The sequence below is a fragment of the Colossoma macropomum genome, unplaced genomic scaffold (genome assembly GCF_904425465.1).
Source record: "Colossoma macropomum unplaced genomic scaffold, Colossoma_macropomum, whole genome shotgun sequence".
In the NCBI taxonomy this organism is placed as follows: Eukaryota; Metazoa; Chordata; class Actinopteri; order Characiformes; family Serrasalmidae; genus Colossoma; species Colossoma macropomum.
In genome coordinates, this window is record NW_023494792.1 from 61,082,518 (window position 1) to 61,098,210 (window position 15,693).

The 15,693-nt window shown below is 41.0% G+C and overlaps 1 protein-coding gene across 1 annotated transcript; it reads left to right on the forward strand.

The window, feature by feature from the left end:
• Positions 1–2,331: 2,331 nt before the first annotated feature.
• Positions 2,332–11,086, forward strand: LOC118812631 (aldo-keto reductase family 1 member B1-like). Its single transcript, XM_036577735.1, has 10 exons — positions 2,332–2,540; positions 2,954–3,121; positions 5,208–5,324; positions 5,414–5,491; positions 7,870–7,992; positions 8,083–8,189; positions 9,411–9,492; positions 9,584–9,667; positions 9,764–9,846; positions 9,947–11,086. The coding sequence occupies exons 1-10, from the start codon at positions 2,475–2,477 to the stop codon at positions 9,987–9,989; spliced, it is 951 nt and encodes a 316-aa protein (XP_036433628.1). The 5' UTR covers positions 2,332–2,474; the 3' UTR covers positions 9,990–11,086.
• The last annotated feature ends 4,607 nt before the right edge of the window (positions 11,087–15,693 follow it).

Genomic DNA, 15,693 nt, shown 5'->3' on the forward strand with positions numbered 1-15,693 from the left:
GGGAAGACATCCACAAAATCTGGCCAAACTGCTCAATTCTTGATGCAAGAGTGGCTGAGCATTGATCCAGAAATGTGTCCAGTCCAGGCCAAATCCAATCACAGCTGTTATTCGTGCTCGTAGAGGTATTACACGCTATTAGATATGTTTCAGTCACAGGTGACTAAATTTTTTGTCCACTGAGCTTGCATACAGCTCACATACTGATTGTGCCCAAAACTTATCCAAGTAGTCATTTTTGATTGATTTTGATCTTACATTTTGCCTGATTGCTACTCTACATTTGGAGGTCATTTCAAAAATCTCCTGGAGACCCCCTAGTAAATGATTAACCTCCCTGCCCGTGTGTTCCTGAAGTGTCCCTCTGTGCGTTCTGATCCTTTTTGACAGCTGAGCAATGCTGTTCATTTGCACTGTGTTTTCTGTTTATCTTTTAATTGAACAGTTAACAGACTTGTGTTGTATTTGCTGTGACGTATGAGTTTTGTAGCTGCAGTACCACTTTTTACCACTGAAGTGCAACATTTATACTGTTATTACATTGGCTGGTGAGTGATTTGGCTTCACAATGAGCTCAGTCTACCATAAAGTGTGCATGCACATTTTAAATTTATTACTGTTTTTGGTTTTATGGTCAGTAGATTGAATGGCCTTTATACACATTGAGGTAAGAAAGGTGCTGCTCTTCACCTTTTATCTTACTGGTGGTGAACCAGTAGGTGAGTAGGTGAGAGATCAACTACTGTTGGAACTGACTACCACTTCAAAGACCACAGGGCAGTACTGGGCTCAATTTGGGGGGCAGGGCACAGAGAGGGAGTAGGCAGGCGTCCCCAATCCATCCCTTTTGAGTATCATTTAAAATACCGGTAACACTTTCTATGAATGTCGCATTTGTAAGCATCTATAAACACATTTATAACATGTTATAATGTATTCATAAGGCATTATAAACGTGATTATAAATATTTATAAAAAAGAATTACACTGAATTACACTTTATAGCCATGTTTATTATACATTATGAATTGTTAATATAATGCATTATAAGTAGTGTTAATAACATGTTATAATGTCAGTGCCAAAGAAGTCAGTCCCAGCTTGGAGAGCGTAAAGTAAAGACAAATACCAAGCTAACGGTGGTGAACATTACCTTTCCCACATTGGGTAAAACACTGATGCAGCTCTAGTTTAAACTCTGACATTTGAAGCCTGTAATGTGCTTTACTGTGAATGTTTTAGTGTTTCAGTAAATCCTTCAGTAAATACTTCAACTTGAAGCTTCACTCTGAACACTGGAGGAGGCTTTAGTACAGTGCGCTTCACTTTACTTAGAGCGGACAAATACAACTTATGAGCTCTTATAATTTGTTATGACCAGTACTTATAATGTATTATGTTAACAATTCATAATGCATAATAAACATGGCTATTATGTATAATGCATTTTATAAATATTTATAGCTGTTTATAATGTCTTATGAATGCATTATAACGTTATGAATGTGTTTATAGATGCTTACAAAGGTGACATTCATAGAAAGTGTTACGAAAATATCTACTATGCATTTTTTTATTCCATCCTTATTTAAAATTTACACACCAAGTTGCCTTTGATGTACAGAATGTAACAAAGACAATGAAGTGATTGTGTGCTACATTTAAAATCACTGAACTCTTCAGTACGACCCATTCTATTGTCAGTGTTTGTCTATGGAGACTGCATGGCTATGTGCTTGATTTTATCCACCTGTTAACAATGGGTGTTGCTGATCACCTGATCTCAGTAATAAGGAAGGATGTCTCCATACCTTTGAGCATTTAGTTTATGTCTACTTTGTTCCTTAAATAATTTTGATCAGGAAAGAATAAAATTGACATTAAATGCATGTTTAAAGGTACATACTGCTAGATTAACTGCTAGGTTAGATGCATGGGAGTCAGTTCGTTACAATGGGTCAATTTCAGTTATTTTTCAGTTGAAATGCTTTGCCATTTCACCCTCATTCTACCCATGCAATACTGCATTTACCATGATCTATTATTTTTTAAGTTTCACTGGTGGGTTATGTAAACATAAGAATGTGGATGAACAAATCATATGAACAGCAAACTACTTTTTGACACATTGTGCAGAAGCAGATTTTGTATTTTACCCTATTAATTCATACAGTTTCACATTTGAAAGTGTTTCTATAAAGCTTTTGCTTACACTGACTGAGCAGCAGTGTCCAAATGAGCTTTTGGTCAAGTTAGTTTACAGAATGCAAGCTTCTGCTGGACTGGCTGCTAACTCCTCCTTCTTGGCTCCAAGGTCCAGCAGCTAGAGGGCGGACACCAGACGTGACCAATCAAATCATAACACTGGCCTTCTGGGGAGCTGCCACAGTTTTAAGAATCAGAGAAACTAATGGTAGAATCATAAACAACACTATTTAATAAAGTTTATCTAGTTAAAAGATAACTGCTTTATCATGGCATCCGCTCTCGCTCTCAATACTGGAGCACAAATGCCCATTTTAGGTCTGGGGACATGGAAGGTAAGAGACTTTAAAACTGTAATTATTGTGCTGCTGAAACACGGCCTGCTTTTGCTTGAGAGTACTTTTTCAGCAGCAAATGAAATGTGGTTGGAGTTAAACTCTCCTAAACTGCACTGTTGTAGTGTTTTCTACCTCTCTCACTCCTCTTCTCTGACTCTCCTTTATCCCTTTCTTACTGTGTTAAGTGGAACCTGTGTATTCCAGTATTCTCAGTCACTTGCTAATAGCCACTTGCATTTAGGTCACCATAACTCTCTAATCTTAGAACCTTATGGCCTTTTATAGTTCCCTCCAATTTAACTCATGCAAATGCAATCAGGAGTTTTAAAGATGAGTTTGTTGGTTGATCAGTTGGTAGTTTAGAACTACATAACTCATGGTGTTAAAGTGTCAGTGGTGTTTCTCCACAGTCCTCCCCAGAAGAGGTCACAGAAGCCATAAAGGTGGCCATCCTGGCTGGTTACCGTCACTTTGATGGGGCTTATGTGTATCAGAATGAGAAGGAGGTTGGGGCCGGCGTCCGTGCCATGATTGACCAAGGAGTGGTAAAAAGAGAGGAACTTTTCATCGTCAGCAAGGTGGGCAGAACCAATGCTGTCATTTGGTTTTACTTATGGGTTTTTTTTGCAATCTGCCTGCACAACTGCAGTTTTTAATAAACTGATCACAAATACCATCACTGTCAGAACAAAACCTTGCATCTGCCTTTTTAAACATAATTCGAAATCACCAGCTGCCCTTTGCACTATATAAAAATTTCATCAAATCAAATCAAATCAAATCAGATTTATTGTCACATCACAAGAGTACAGGGACACAGGTGAGTGAAAAACTTGAGTGTGAGTTCCACAAATTATGCAGAGAACAGTATTTACACATAGATAAACAAAACTATAGATAGGATAGAAGAATAGATAAAACCAATTTAACTAAAATATATACATATAATCTTACACAATAACTTAAAAATAATAATATTGCACCGAGACATATAATATTGCACTGGGAATGTAGAGTGAGTGTAATCAACTATATACTATATATAGTATATACTATATATATACTATGTATATACTATATATAGTAATGGATATTACCATTATTATCATATTATCATGATGAATGAATGAATGATGAATGGACCAACAAAAGCACTTCAAAATTACTTGGAACAAATGCCATCGGAGGGGTGAGTGGTGTGGGGTCATCATAGCTGTGATTTGGTTGCAGTGAGTGCAGTAGATCTAAAAGAGAACTGGAGAATAGTTGATTGTGAGACAAAACGGTAAAGGGGGGAAACACTATAAATGACAGAAACAATGAGAATCAAGGGATTTCCACAGAATGCGTGTTATGCACTTCCTGCTTGTAAGCACCCCCCCCCCACACAGTTTCCATTTTACACTTCTCCATGACAGACAAGCATGGTGTGTTACTTTTAAAAGTTCCAATAAAGCTGGAACTCTGTGCAAAGTGTCAATAAAAAGAGAATGCAATTATGTGCAAATCATTTAAACCCTATATTTAATTGAAAATAGTACAAAGACAACATATCAAATGTTGAAACTGAGCACCACTGTGTTGCATCACCTCTTCTTTTAACAACACTCTGTAAGTGTTTGGGAACTGAGGAGACACTGCTGCAGTGTGAAAGTGAAATGTGAAGTGAAATGTTTCCTCATTCTTGCTTGATATAGAATTTCAGCTGCTGAGCAGTTCAGGGTCTCCTTTGTCATTTTTTTCATTACATAATTTGACAGATGTTTTCAGTGTTGACAGGTCAAGTTTAGCGCCCGGACTCTTTTACTATGGAGCCATGCCGTTGTAATACATGCAGAATGTGGTTTGTCATTGTCTTCCTGAAATAAGTGAGGCCTTCCCTGAAAAAGACGTTGTCTGGATGGCAGCAAATGTTGCCAAAAACTGTTTATATCATTCAGCAATTATGGAGCCTTCACAGATGTGCACGTCACCCAAACCATGTGCACTAATGCACTCCCATACCATCACAGACACTGGCTTTTACACTGTGTTCTCCTCTTTAGCCCAGAGGATGCAGCATCCATGATTTCCAAAAAGAATTTCAAATTTTGGTTTGTCGGCCCACAGGACACTTTTCCACTTCACCTCAATCCATCTTAAATGAGCTCAGGCCCAGAGAAGGCGGCAGAGTTTCTGGATCTTTTATATATGTTTTCTTCTTTACATGGTAGAGTTTTAACTTGCATTTGTGGATGCAGAGACGAACTGTGTTCACAGACAGATCTTTACTTCTGAAAGACTCAGCTTATCTGAGATGTTCTTTTTTATAGCCAATCATGTTACTGACCTGATGCCAATTAACCTGATTAGTTTTGAGATGTTCAGGTGTTTCTTTTAGCATTATGCAAGTTTACCAGTTGTTGCCCCAACTTTTTTAAATGTGTTCAAATTCAAAAGGAGTTCTCAGTTTTCACATTTCATATGTTGTGTTCATACTATTTTCCATTAAATGTAGGGTCTAAATGATTTGCACAGCATTGCATTCTGTTTTTATTTAATGCAGAAACTGCAGAGTCATTGACAAAATTTGACAGAAAAAACAGAATTTTTGTTGCTATCTAATGGCCTCAAAATGACAAAACACAGAACAGAGGGAACATTTTATCATGTTTATCATTTCAGCTATGGAGCACATTCCATGAGAGATCTCTGGTTAGAGGAGCCTGTGAGAAAACCCTGAGTGACCTAAAGCTGGACTATCTGGATCTCTATCTGATGCACGAACCTATGGGCTTTAAGGTATTCATATTAAATAAATATTTATAGCATAAAACATGTGAAAAGTATTACATGTGCACAAGTCCTGATTGCTGGATTTGGATCTACAGCCTGGAGAATCCCTTCTTCCTCTTGATGCTGAGGGCAAAGCCATTCCAGATAACAGCACCTTTCTGGAGACATGGGAGGTAATTAAAGAGTTATAAACCTGAAATTTCAGTACATGTACACCTGATCACTGCCTCAGGTGCCAGTATTCAAATACTGAAATGACTATTTGGGTATTTGTTCCATTGTGGGAAGATGGAAAAATATACAGACCAACAATTTAGTGAAATGCCTATTTTATGTTTTGCCAAGGATACGTTTTTAAAGACGTGATCACTAACACAGACCTGCCAACCTTGGGAAAATATTTTGCGTAGCATAATAGTGTAACAAAAACAACAAAATCACCCGTTCATTTCGTTTCACCTCCATATCATATTCAACATCTCTCTGAGCACAGCAGTCGTTCCAACGTGCTTCAAGGCCGCCACCATCATCCCTGCGCTGAAGAAGTCTCCAGTGTCCTGCCTCAATGACTACTGTCGCATTGCACTCTCTCCCATCATTATGAAGTGCTTCGAGAGGCTTGTACTGAGGCACATTAAAGAACAGCTCCCCCTTCACTGGACCCACTGCAATTTGCATATCGCCTCAACCATCTCCACCACACTCCACCTGGCTCTCACCCACCTGGACAATAGAGACACCTATGTCAGAATGCTGTTCATAGACTTCAGTTCAGCATTCAACACCATCATCCTTCAGCGACTGATTGGAAAACTGAGCCTGCTGGGCCTGAACGCCTCCCTCTGTAACTGGGTCCTGGATTTCCTGACTGAGAGACCTCAGTTAGTCAGGATAGGTAATAACATCTCCAGCACCACCACACTGAGCACCGGCGCCCCTCAGGGCTGTGTGCTTAGTTCATTGCTGTTCACTCTACTGACTCACGACTGTACTGCAAAGCACAGGTCAAACCACATCATCAAGTTTGCTGATGACACGACTGTGGTGGGTCTGATCAGCAAGAATGAGGAGTCAGCATACAGAGAGGAGGTGCGGCAGCTAACGGACTGGTGCAGAACCAACAAACTGTCTCTGAATGTAGACAAAACTAAGGATATGGCTGTTGACTTCCGGAGAGTGCGAGGTGACCACCCCCCACTGAACATCACTGGCTCTGCAGTGGAAATCAGCAGGAGCACCAAGTTTCTCAGTGTCCACATCACAGAGAACCTCACCTGGTCCCTCAACACCAACTCCATAGCTAAGAGAGCCCGGCAGCGCCTCTACTTCCTGCGGAGACTGAAGAAGGCTCATCTCCCCCCTCCCATCCTCACCATGTTCTACAGGGGGACTGTGGAGAGCATCTTGAGCAGCTGCATCATCGCCTGGTTTGGGAATTGCATCGCCACAGACCACAAGACCCTACAACACATAGTGAGGACAGCTGAGAAGATCATCAGGGTCTCTCTCCCCTCCGTCATGGACATCTACACCACACGCTGCATCCGCAAAGCCACCAGCATTGTGGACGACCCCATCCATCCCTCACACTGACTTTTTTCACTGCTGCCGTCTGGCAAAAGGTACCGGAGCATCCGTGCCATCACTGCCAGACTCTGCAACAGCTTTGATCCTCAAGCAAGCAGGTTTTTAAACTCACAAGGACTGAACTGAAACCCCCCCTCACACACACACACACACACACACACACACACTCCTCTTTTGATGCTCTACTTGCACTGGAATCTGGAACATTGCTGCTAACACTGTGTTTACACTGTGTCTACTCAAGTACTACCTCAGTAACTGCTGTGCTCACGTATGTTATCTGACTGCGTAACTCACAGATCACAGCATATTAAATAACCTCTGCACCTTATTCCACTACTTCATGCTCAGAAATGAGTGCTGTGTCAGTGCTGCACTGTCCTGTCTGTTTACTGTGTCTAATGTCTGTTTTAATTATCATATTTATTGTACTGTTTCTAGTTTAAATTTTTAGCCCACTTACGTCTGCACGTTTGTGCTTTGTACTCTTTTGTTCCATGTTGCACCCTGTTGTTCCTGGAGGAACGTAATCTCACTCCATTGTGTACTTGTACATAGATGGAATGACAATAAAAGCCTCTTGACTTGACTTGATATCATCAAGTTTGGTTATTCAGCAGGGTCTGTTGCTCTCTTGCTCCCTGTTAGTGTCTTCCATATTTGACGTCATGTTTATTTTTATTGTAAGACGCACACACACACACACACACACACACACACACACACACATACACTTCCTGGTAACTTTCTAGGTAACAGTCCTGCAATTGTTCTTCAAATTCATTGTTCTTCTGCAAAGAAGTTCTTTCCTTTTCTTTTCATCCCAGTGGTTATTAGATTATCCATTCATTAACCCTTAAAGATACATGAATATCAAAGTTAGTCAGACTGTACATCCTCATAAGTACACATGGAAAGCTGTATGAATTTGGATCATACAAATGTTTCCAAATTTATCGTAAAGGAAATGGAGAAGCTGGTGGACGCAGGGCTGGTCAAGGCCATTGGAATCTCCAACTTCAACCGAAGCCAGACTGAAGCCATCCTGAACAAGCCAGGCCTCAAGTACAAACCTGCCAACCACCAGGTAACATATTCAATAACCATTTTTAAAGAGTCTATGAAGGTCTTGTGTTTTCCAGTAGAAAAGAGCTGATGTTTCTATCTGCTGCTCCAGATTGAGTGCCATCCCTACCTGACGCAGGAGAAGCTGATCAACTTCTGTCACTCTAAGGGCATCACAGTGACTGCGTACAGCCCTCTGGGGTCCCCTGAAAGACCATGGTGGGCAAATATTAAAACCTTTACCAGATACCACCAGGGTTAGGTGATGCTACTTCCACTTAGCAAAATGCACTCAAACCTTTTTGTCCTTAAAGAGGAATTCCACTGATTTTTCAAAAAGTCTTTCAGCGTGTTTCTGAAATGCTCCTTTCTAAAGAAACTTACTGAGTCTAATGCCTCTAAAAGCTTACAGTAAGTTATTACATGAATTGGTGATGATATTGTCGCTGTCCAAAGAAAACCATGTATCTCGATTTTTGTTCTTCTACATTATTTCAACACACCCCTTCTCTTGTAAAGTTACTACTTTGAAGATACTTGTTTTTCTTTGGACAGCGACAATACGATGAAGACATTGTAAGATAAGGTTATGGCCTAAAAAGTATTTTTGAAACCCATTCATGGAGGAGAGACTGGCATAAATTCAACGGCATAAATTATCAACATTCCATATAAAAGCACGTGTAGGTTAATTTTATATATTTGTCTTGTGACATCACAACACCTGGTTCCTATTGTAACAGATTTACATCTGTTCCAGTGTTTGAATGGTTTAGGTTTGGTTATAAGGTGACGTAGTTTTATACATCCAGGCGTCTAGGGGGAGGCAGTTCACTTTAAAGTGTCTCTAGTATCCCATAAAATTTGGCAAAGTAGACGTTTAGCAGCACAGTGACTCCAACAAACAAGCATCTGTTGTTGTGGAGAAGCCCCTGCTGCTCAACTTACACAGTCCTTTGTTTGAGGAACTTGCATTCCCTTTTCATTCAAACACTTTGAGAACTGCTGGTGACAAGAGAGGCATGTAAAAGAAAGAACCGGGTAAAAATCAAGGCTGTGTTGTGGAACTGGGGTTGTGGGTTAAATGAACGTTTCTTATGTCTGTGTAGAGGTGGGGTCATCTGATTTACATTACATATTCACCATTTCATCTTCAATAACACCAGAAAAAAGGTACACCATCTTTGTTGTATTGCTTATTTGCTTGTTCTTTCAGAGTACAGTCTAAGACATTCTCGTTATATAGATCCAGTGGGAAAGGGGTCCTGCTGGGTGTTATACTGTCACCACCACTGTAAAGAAATCTGAGTCTCTACAATGAACCATTGTATTTGCTTATATCTAATGAATGTAATTATGCTGAAAGTAATCAATTGACCCATCCGTCACTGCAGAACTGAACTGAACCCATTAACTCTATTGATCGATCTCTTTTAACAGCACAAAGCCAGATGAACCATCCCTCCTGGAGGACCCAAAGATCAGAGCCATCGCTGATAAATATAAGAAAACAGCAGCGCAGGTACCTGTGTGTGTCGTTATGACATCATCATGTGTGTAGAAAGACGGTTTACGTTACACGCTGAGAGGGTCATGATATGCTTTATCACCAGATCCTGATCCGGTTCCACATTGAGAGGAATATTGCAGTTATTCCCAAATCCGTCAAGCCGGAAAGAATCAAAGAAAATTTCCAGGTGATCTTACTGGATTGTGTACTGTATGTTGCTGCATGTAAATCTCCTCATAATGAAGGAACATATTATTATATTGCTGTTTTCTTTTTGATTCAGGTCTTTGATTTTAAGCTGAGTACAGAAGATATGAACACCATTATGAGCTTCAACAGGAACTGGAGAACAACTTTTCTAGACTGGTGAGTTAAGAGATACTGAGAATATGTGTAGCTGTTTTTTACTTGTTTATATATTTTTGATCAGTTTGTAACTCAGTGGCATTTTTATCCTTTCATTTAGGGCTTCTGACCACAAGGACTACCCACTGAACGCAGAGTACTGAGATCCTCGCCTGCACGGCCTGAACTGAACTGAAGCCCTAACAATACATAAACCATTCATAATTCATAATCAGTTGGTACTTACTGTGTTTTATTAATCACTCATTCCTCACATCACATTTCTTACGAAAGACTGAACCAAGCTTCTATGTGAAACTTCTGTCAGTGTGTTGTGTCTGTAAGTGAGCGTCTTCCCTTAATAGTATAAAACTATTTTCTCCAACATTTTTTGATTCTAGATGAAAGCACTGCATTTACTGAGCAAATCGAACAACACATAATTTATCAGGAATGCAACTATTTTCAAATGTCCTCAACCACTTAAATTCCATCTCAAATATTACCAAAAAAAATTTTTTTTCCAAATTAACACTACATATTCAACTTAATATAAAACCAGTAATTTTTGGTAATATATCATATATACAAATGCAGTTTGATTAGCTTAACTTACACATAAAATAATATTCTGTCATATTAAGTGATGGTGCAATCAATTGTATTGTGATTGCATGCAATTAGATCGTGCAAGATTGGCGCACGGTACCAGTAGTTTGCCAGGGGGACTGTGAGTCATTCTTGCTTTGTACATTATAACAATTTCACTCAGTAATGTTGTATTTCGGTCCAGTTGTGTCTTTAGCTGTTGAACAGCCTTGTTCTGTGGACAGAGAAGCCAGTGACATGAACTCTGTAATGCTTCATGCGCTGTAAACAACTTTTTCTATTGGTTTTGCTGCCATAGCCATACAAAAATAATATGTGGCTTGTTGTTAGCTTGTGTAGCATTGACTGATAAAGCTGTGGGTTCACTCCAAGAACAACCACAACCTGAAGATTATTCCACCCACACTTCACCCTGAGAATGATCATTATTGAAGAAAATTGTATGAAACCCTGAAAGTACAGCGCCAGCCTCTCACTTCTCTTCTGCTGTAATGTCAAAACGACTTCATCACCTCCAACGCATTTAGGGAAAGCACATGGTCTTGTAATCCAGTCCCATTCGGAAGTGAATAAAATACACAAATACTGTACTTGAGTGGAAGTAGAGATACCTTTTGTAAAATCTTAGTTGAATAAAAGTATAAGTGCTATATTTATGTTTTAACTTCAGTCCAAAGACCCATATTCTATGTTTTTCCTGAATTTTGTGTCATAATTCATTTTTTACATAACCATTTTCCAATCTCCATTTATTCCTTAAATAAACAGGTTGCTGTGCTTTTAAGACATGAAAATTTATCATATTTATGTGTGATGTATGTAAATGAGCCGTGTCTCGACTGGCTGTCCTGTATTATACATCACGCAAAAAGCTGAAACTCTCCTTGTAACTTCAGCCTGAATAAGAGGGGGCTAAACTGTCGTAGGCTGAATACTCAGATATATGTGAACACAAAAACAGTGAATTCAAAATGAGTTGTTTTTGCAGCTTTGTTTCTATATATGGACTGTATGGACTGAGAAGTGAACGATTCATTTTGACACTTTACCAATGTTTACATACTACATTTAAGTCTTTAATTTAAAAAAAAAAGTGAGGAAAATTCAGTTTTCCATGATATGGGGCCTTTAAAGTACAGAGGTACTTGCTTTTAAATGTATTTCAGTATAAAAAGTACAAGTGTTATGAGATATTCTGACATTCCTACATTACTCCTCATATTTAAATTAAAAAATATGTTTCAGACCTAAAGCTTATACAGAACTATCATAAAACAATGTCTCAGACATCAGGCAGCGTATTTCATCCAATAACTGTGGGAGAGCTTATAGAGGTAGATGTCTGGTTCCTATCACCACTATTGTGAAAAATTCTGACTTGGTAAGTTTCGCTAGAACAGAGCGTTTCACACCAAACCACTCTGAATGACTTTGTTTACATCTTAACCATTTAATTATGCAGACATTTGGAAAAGCTGATTTCCCCTTTAAGTGTATTACATGTGCTTCATTTCTTTCCACCACTGTTCGATCTGGGGGCCAAATCCACCCCATTTATGGTAAAAGACCATTACCCCCTGCCTCTCATGACCTTAGCCTTCGAGGTGCTGCTTTGGTTTTTACAATGCTGGATCTGCGCAACACCTACACCCTTATCTGAGTTAGGGAAGGTGATCAGAGGAAGATGTCCTTCATCACCTTATCAGGCCACCATGAGTACCTAATTTTGCCCTTTGGATCTGATGAATGCCCCAGTCTTCTAGCGCTTCATCAATGAGGTCTTGAGGGAAGCTCTAGATCACTATGTGTTCATCTATCTGGATGACATTCTCTCATCTATAATCATTCCCTAGATGAACATGTGGCTCATGTAAGGTTTCTCCAGCTACTCCTGGAGAAAAGAAGGCACAGGAGCGTAGCTTCTGGGCATTGACAAAATGCTGAGCATCAGCTTCCATCAGGAATGGGAGTTCAGGGTCAGCCCACGTTTCAATTGACGACCGCAGCTCAGAACAGCTTAAGCATTGGATGTCCATGGCCTCAGTCTTACAGCTTCCAGACCCTGAACTCCCATCCCTTGTGGAAGCTGATGCTTCCAACATAGGCATAGGGGCAGGGTTATCTCAGCATTTTGATTCTGCCCAGAATTTATGCTCCTGTGCCTTGTTTTCGCATCACCTGACACCTGTGGACTATGACACAGGGGACAGGGAACTTTTGGCAGTGAAACAAGCCTTGGAGAAAAGAAAGCAGTGGCTGGAGGGGGCTAACCACCCGTTCCTGGTCTGGATGGATTGCAAGAACTTGGCCTATATCCAACAGGTCAAGCATCTAATCCCCCGTCTGGCCAGGTGGGTGCTCTTTTCTACCCGGTTTAATTTCATTCCGTGGCATCAACCAGGGTCAAAGAATGGCAAACCCGATGCCTCCTCCCAGCAGAAACCCCGAGCCGCTCTCCGGACTGCCTCTGCAGTCCAAAAGCAAGCAGCAGACCAGAGGCCCACCCGGGCCCACCATTCGACCAGGACAGTGGGTCTGGCTCACCACTAGGGACGTACTGAGTTGGGCCCCCTTTAAGGCCATTTGTAGAGTCAACCTCTTAAACCACTTGCTTCTCCTGCACTCTATGCACATCAACCTTATGTTCCATGTACCATGCCTGAAGCCCACACTCTGCAGCACCCTTGCCCCAGTCCCGACTCCCCCGGCCCTGTGCCTGGTGGTGGGGTCATCAGTGTACACTGTTTGCCACCTCTTGGACTCTGGAGTGGCACCCAGTACCTTGTGGACTGGAAAGTGTTTGGGCCTGAGGAGTGCTTGTGGGTCCCAACTTTTTGGACTATGAGCTCATCAGAGCCTTCAGGCATGGTTGTGCCTTGGGGTTGGGAATGTCAGGTGCCATTCCTCGGATAGTGGGGCTCTGTAAGGGCCCAGAGTGGGGCTGTTCCACTTACTAGGCCACCTCGGGCCCCCAGAGGGAGGCACAGAGCCACTCCGCTGTGATTAGGGGCGACTGGCGAGATCTGTTCTTCCTCTACTTAAGGGAAGCCAACCCTCAGCTCTGTACTCAGTCTTGACTTGAGTGCTACACAAGTCTAAGCCAGTAATTTGGTAAAGCCCCTCAAGTTTACTTCTGCATCTTCCTTCCCTCTTACCTTCTCTTGACTGTGCCAGACCAACTCTCTCAGTATTCCTCTCAGGATTTCTCTGGATCTTCCTCCTGGGCTTCTCCTGAGTCCCTTTTCTTGAGTTTAAAAAAATACATAGGAGTTCTGAGAGAAAGTGCGGAGATCTCTCTTCTGCTCAGTTATTTTTTGCCCTCTATGCCAAGGACTGATTCTTGGGATCTTTGCTTCCTTTGTCTCCTTTCTTCCTGCCCTTTTGTTTTGGAAACTTGTTCTTTGCTTGTACATGTCCAGGGTGTTTCCTACCTTTTGCCCAGTAAGCAATGGAATAGGCCCCAGCACCCCCTATACCTCAGGAGGATAAGCAGCTTCATTCACAGATAACCCACGTAACATATTGTAGCAGCTTAGTTGGGCTCATAAAATACATTCTAAGACCAGTTAAACAAAGGCATTAGTAGATAAAACAACGGTTCCATGCCTTAATAAAAGATGGTGTGCACAGTCCTGGCGTTCGAAGCATGATTTCCTTGCTGCCAGTTCATAGTAAGGAACGCTGCTGGGCGATGCAACAGATTCTTACACACTTCAGCACTCTGCGGCCCTGCTCTGTGAGCTTGTGTGGTCTACCGCTTTGCATCTGAGTTGTTGTTGCTGCTCCTAGACACTTCCATTTTACAGTGATAACACTAACAGTTGACTGGGGCAGATCTAGCAGGGCAGAAATGTCACAAACTGATTGTGGCAGAGGTGCTACGTTCAAAATAACTGAACTCTTCAGTACGACCCATTCTATTGTCAGTGTTTGTCTATGGAGACTGCATGGCTATGTGCTTGATTTTATACACCTGTTAACAATGGGTGTGGCTGAAACACCAGAGCTTAAAAATAAGGAAGGGTGTCCCCATACTTTTGAGCATTTCGTTTTTGTCTACTTTATAAGATGAACAGGGCCATTTCTGCACATTTAGAGGCCCTTCACCCTAAATCATACGCAAGAACAGAGAAAAAGATTTATTCCTTAAATAATTTTGATCAGGAAAGAATGAAATCGATATTGAATGCATGTTTAAAGGTACATACTGCTAGACTAACCGCTAGGTTAGATGCATGGGAGCCAGCTCATTACAATGGGTCATTTTCAGTGGTCATTTTTTCGGTTGAAATGTGGCACGCAAGAGGCTTTTTCTCACTTCTCCTCACAGAGTTTCCCAGTAACAGTGAGCAAACTGTTCATTGTAGACCTCAGGAAGCCTTCAATGAGGATTATGTGCAGATGTGGTTCAAGCTGGAGGCTCTGTGATGTTCTGGGGGTGTTTTAATTATGCGGAAATGGGTTATTTGGTGAGGTGACGGTGAATTTAAACCACAGTGCCTGTATTGAGCTGCTGGCCAACCAGGTTTTGCCTGTTGCTCATCATCTTGACAGGGCTGCAAATGTGACTGATTGGCATGATGAACGTTCAGGAACGTTCACACATCTGGACTGGCCAGCAAAATCCCCAGATTTGAATCCTCTTGAAAAACTATGGGACTAACTGGAACAGCGAGTAAGACCCCAGGGAAGACATCCACAAAATCTGGTCAAACTGCTCAATTCTTTGATGCAAGAGTGGCTGAACATTGATCCAGAAATGTGTCCAGTCCAGGCCAAATCCAATCACAGCTGTTATTCGTGCTTGTAGAGGTATTACACGCTATTAGATATGTTTCAGTCACAGGTGACTAATTTTTTTACTGCTCACGTACTGATTGTGCCCAAAACTTAACCAAATAGACTATTTGATCAATTTTACAATTTCACCTGATTGCTACTCTACATTTGGAGGCCAGAAAAATCTCCTGGAGACCCCCTAGTAAATGATTAACCTCCCTGCCTGTGTGTTCCTGAAGTGTCCCTCTGTGCATTCTGATCCTTTTTGGCAGCTGACCAATGCTGTTCATTTGCACTGTGTTTTCTGTTTATCTTTTAATTGAACAGTTAACAGAATTGTGTTGTATTTGCTGTGACGTATGAGTTTTGTAGCTGCAGTACCACTTTTTACCACTGAAGTGCAACATTTATACTGTTATTACATTGGCTGGTGAGTGATTAGGCTTCACAATGAGCTCAGTCTACCATAAAGTGTGCATG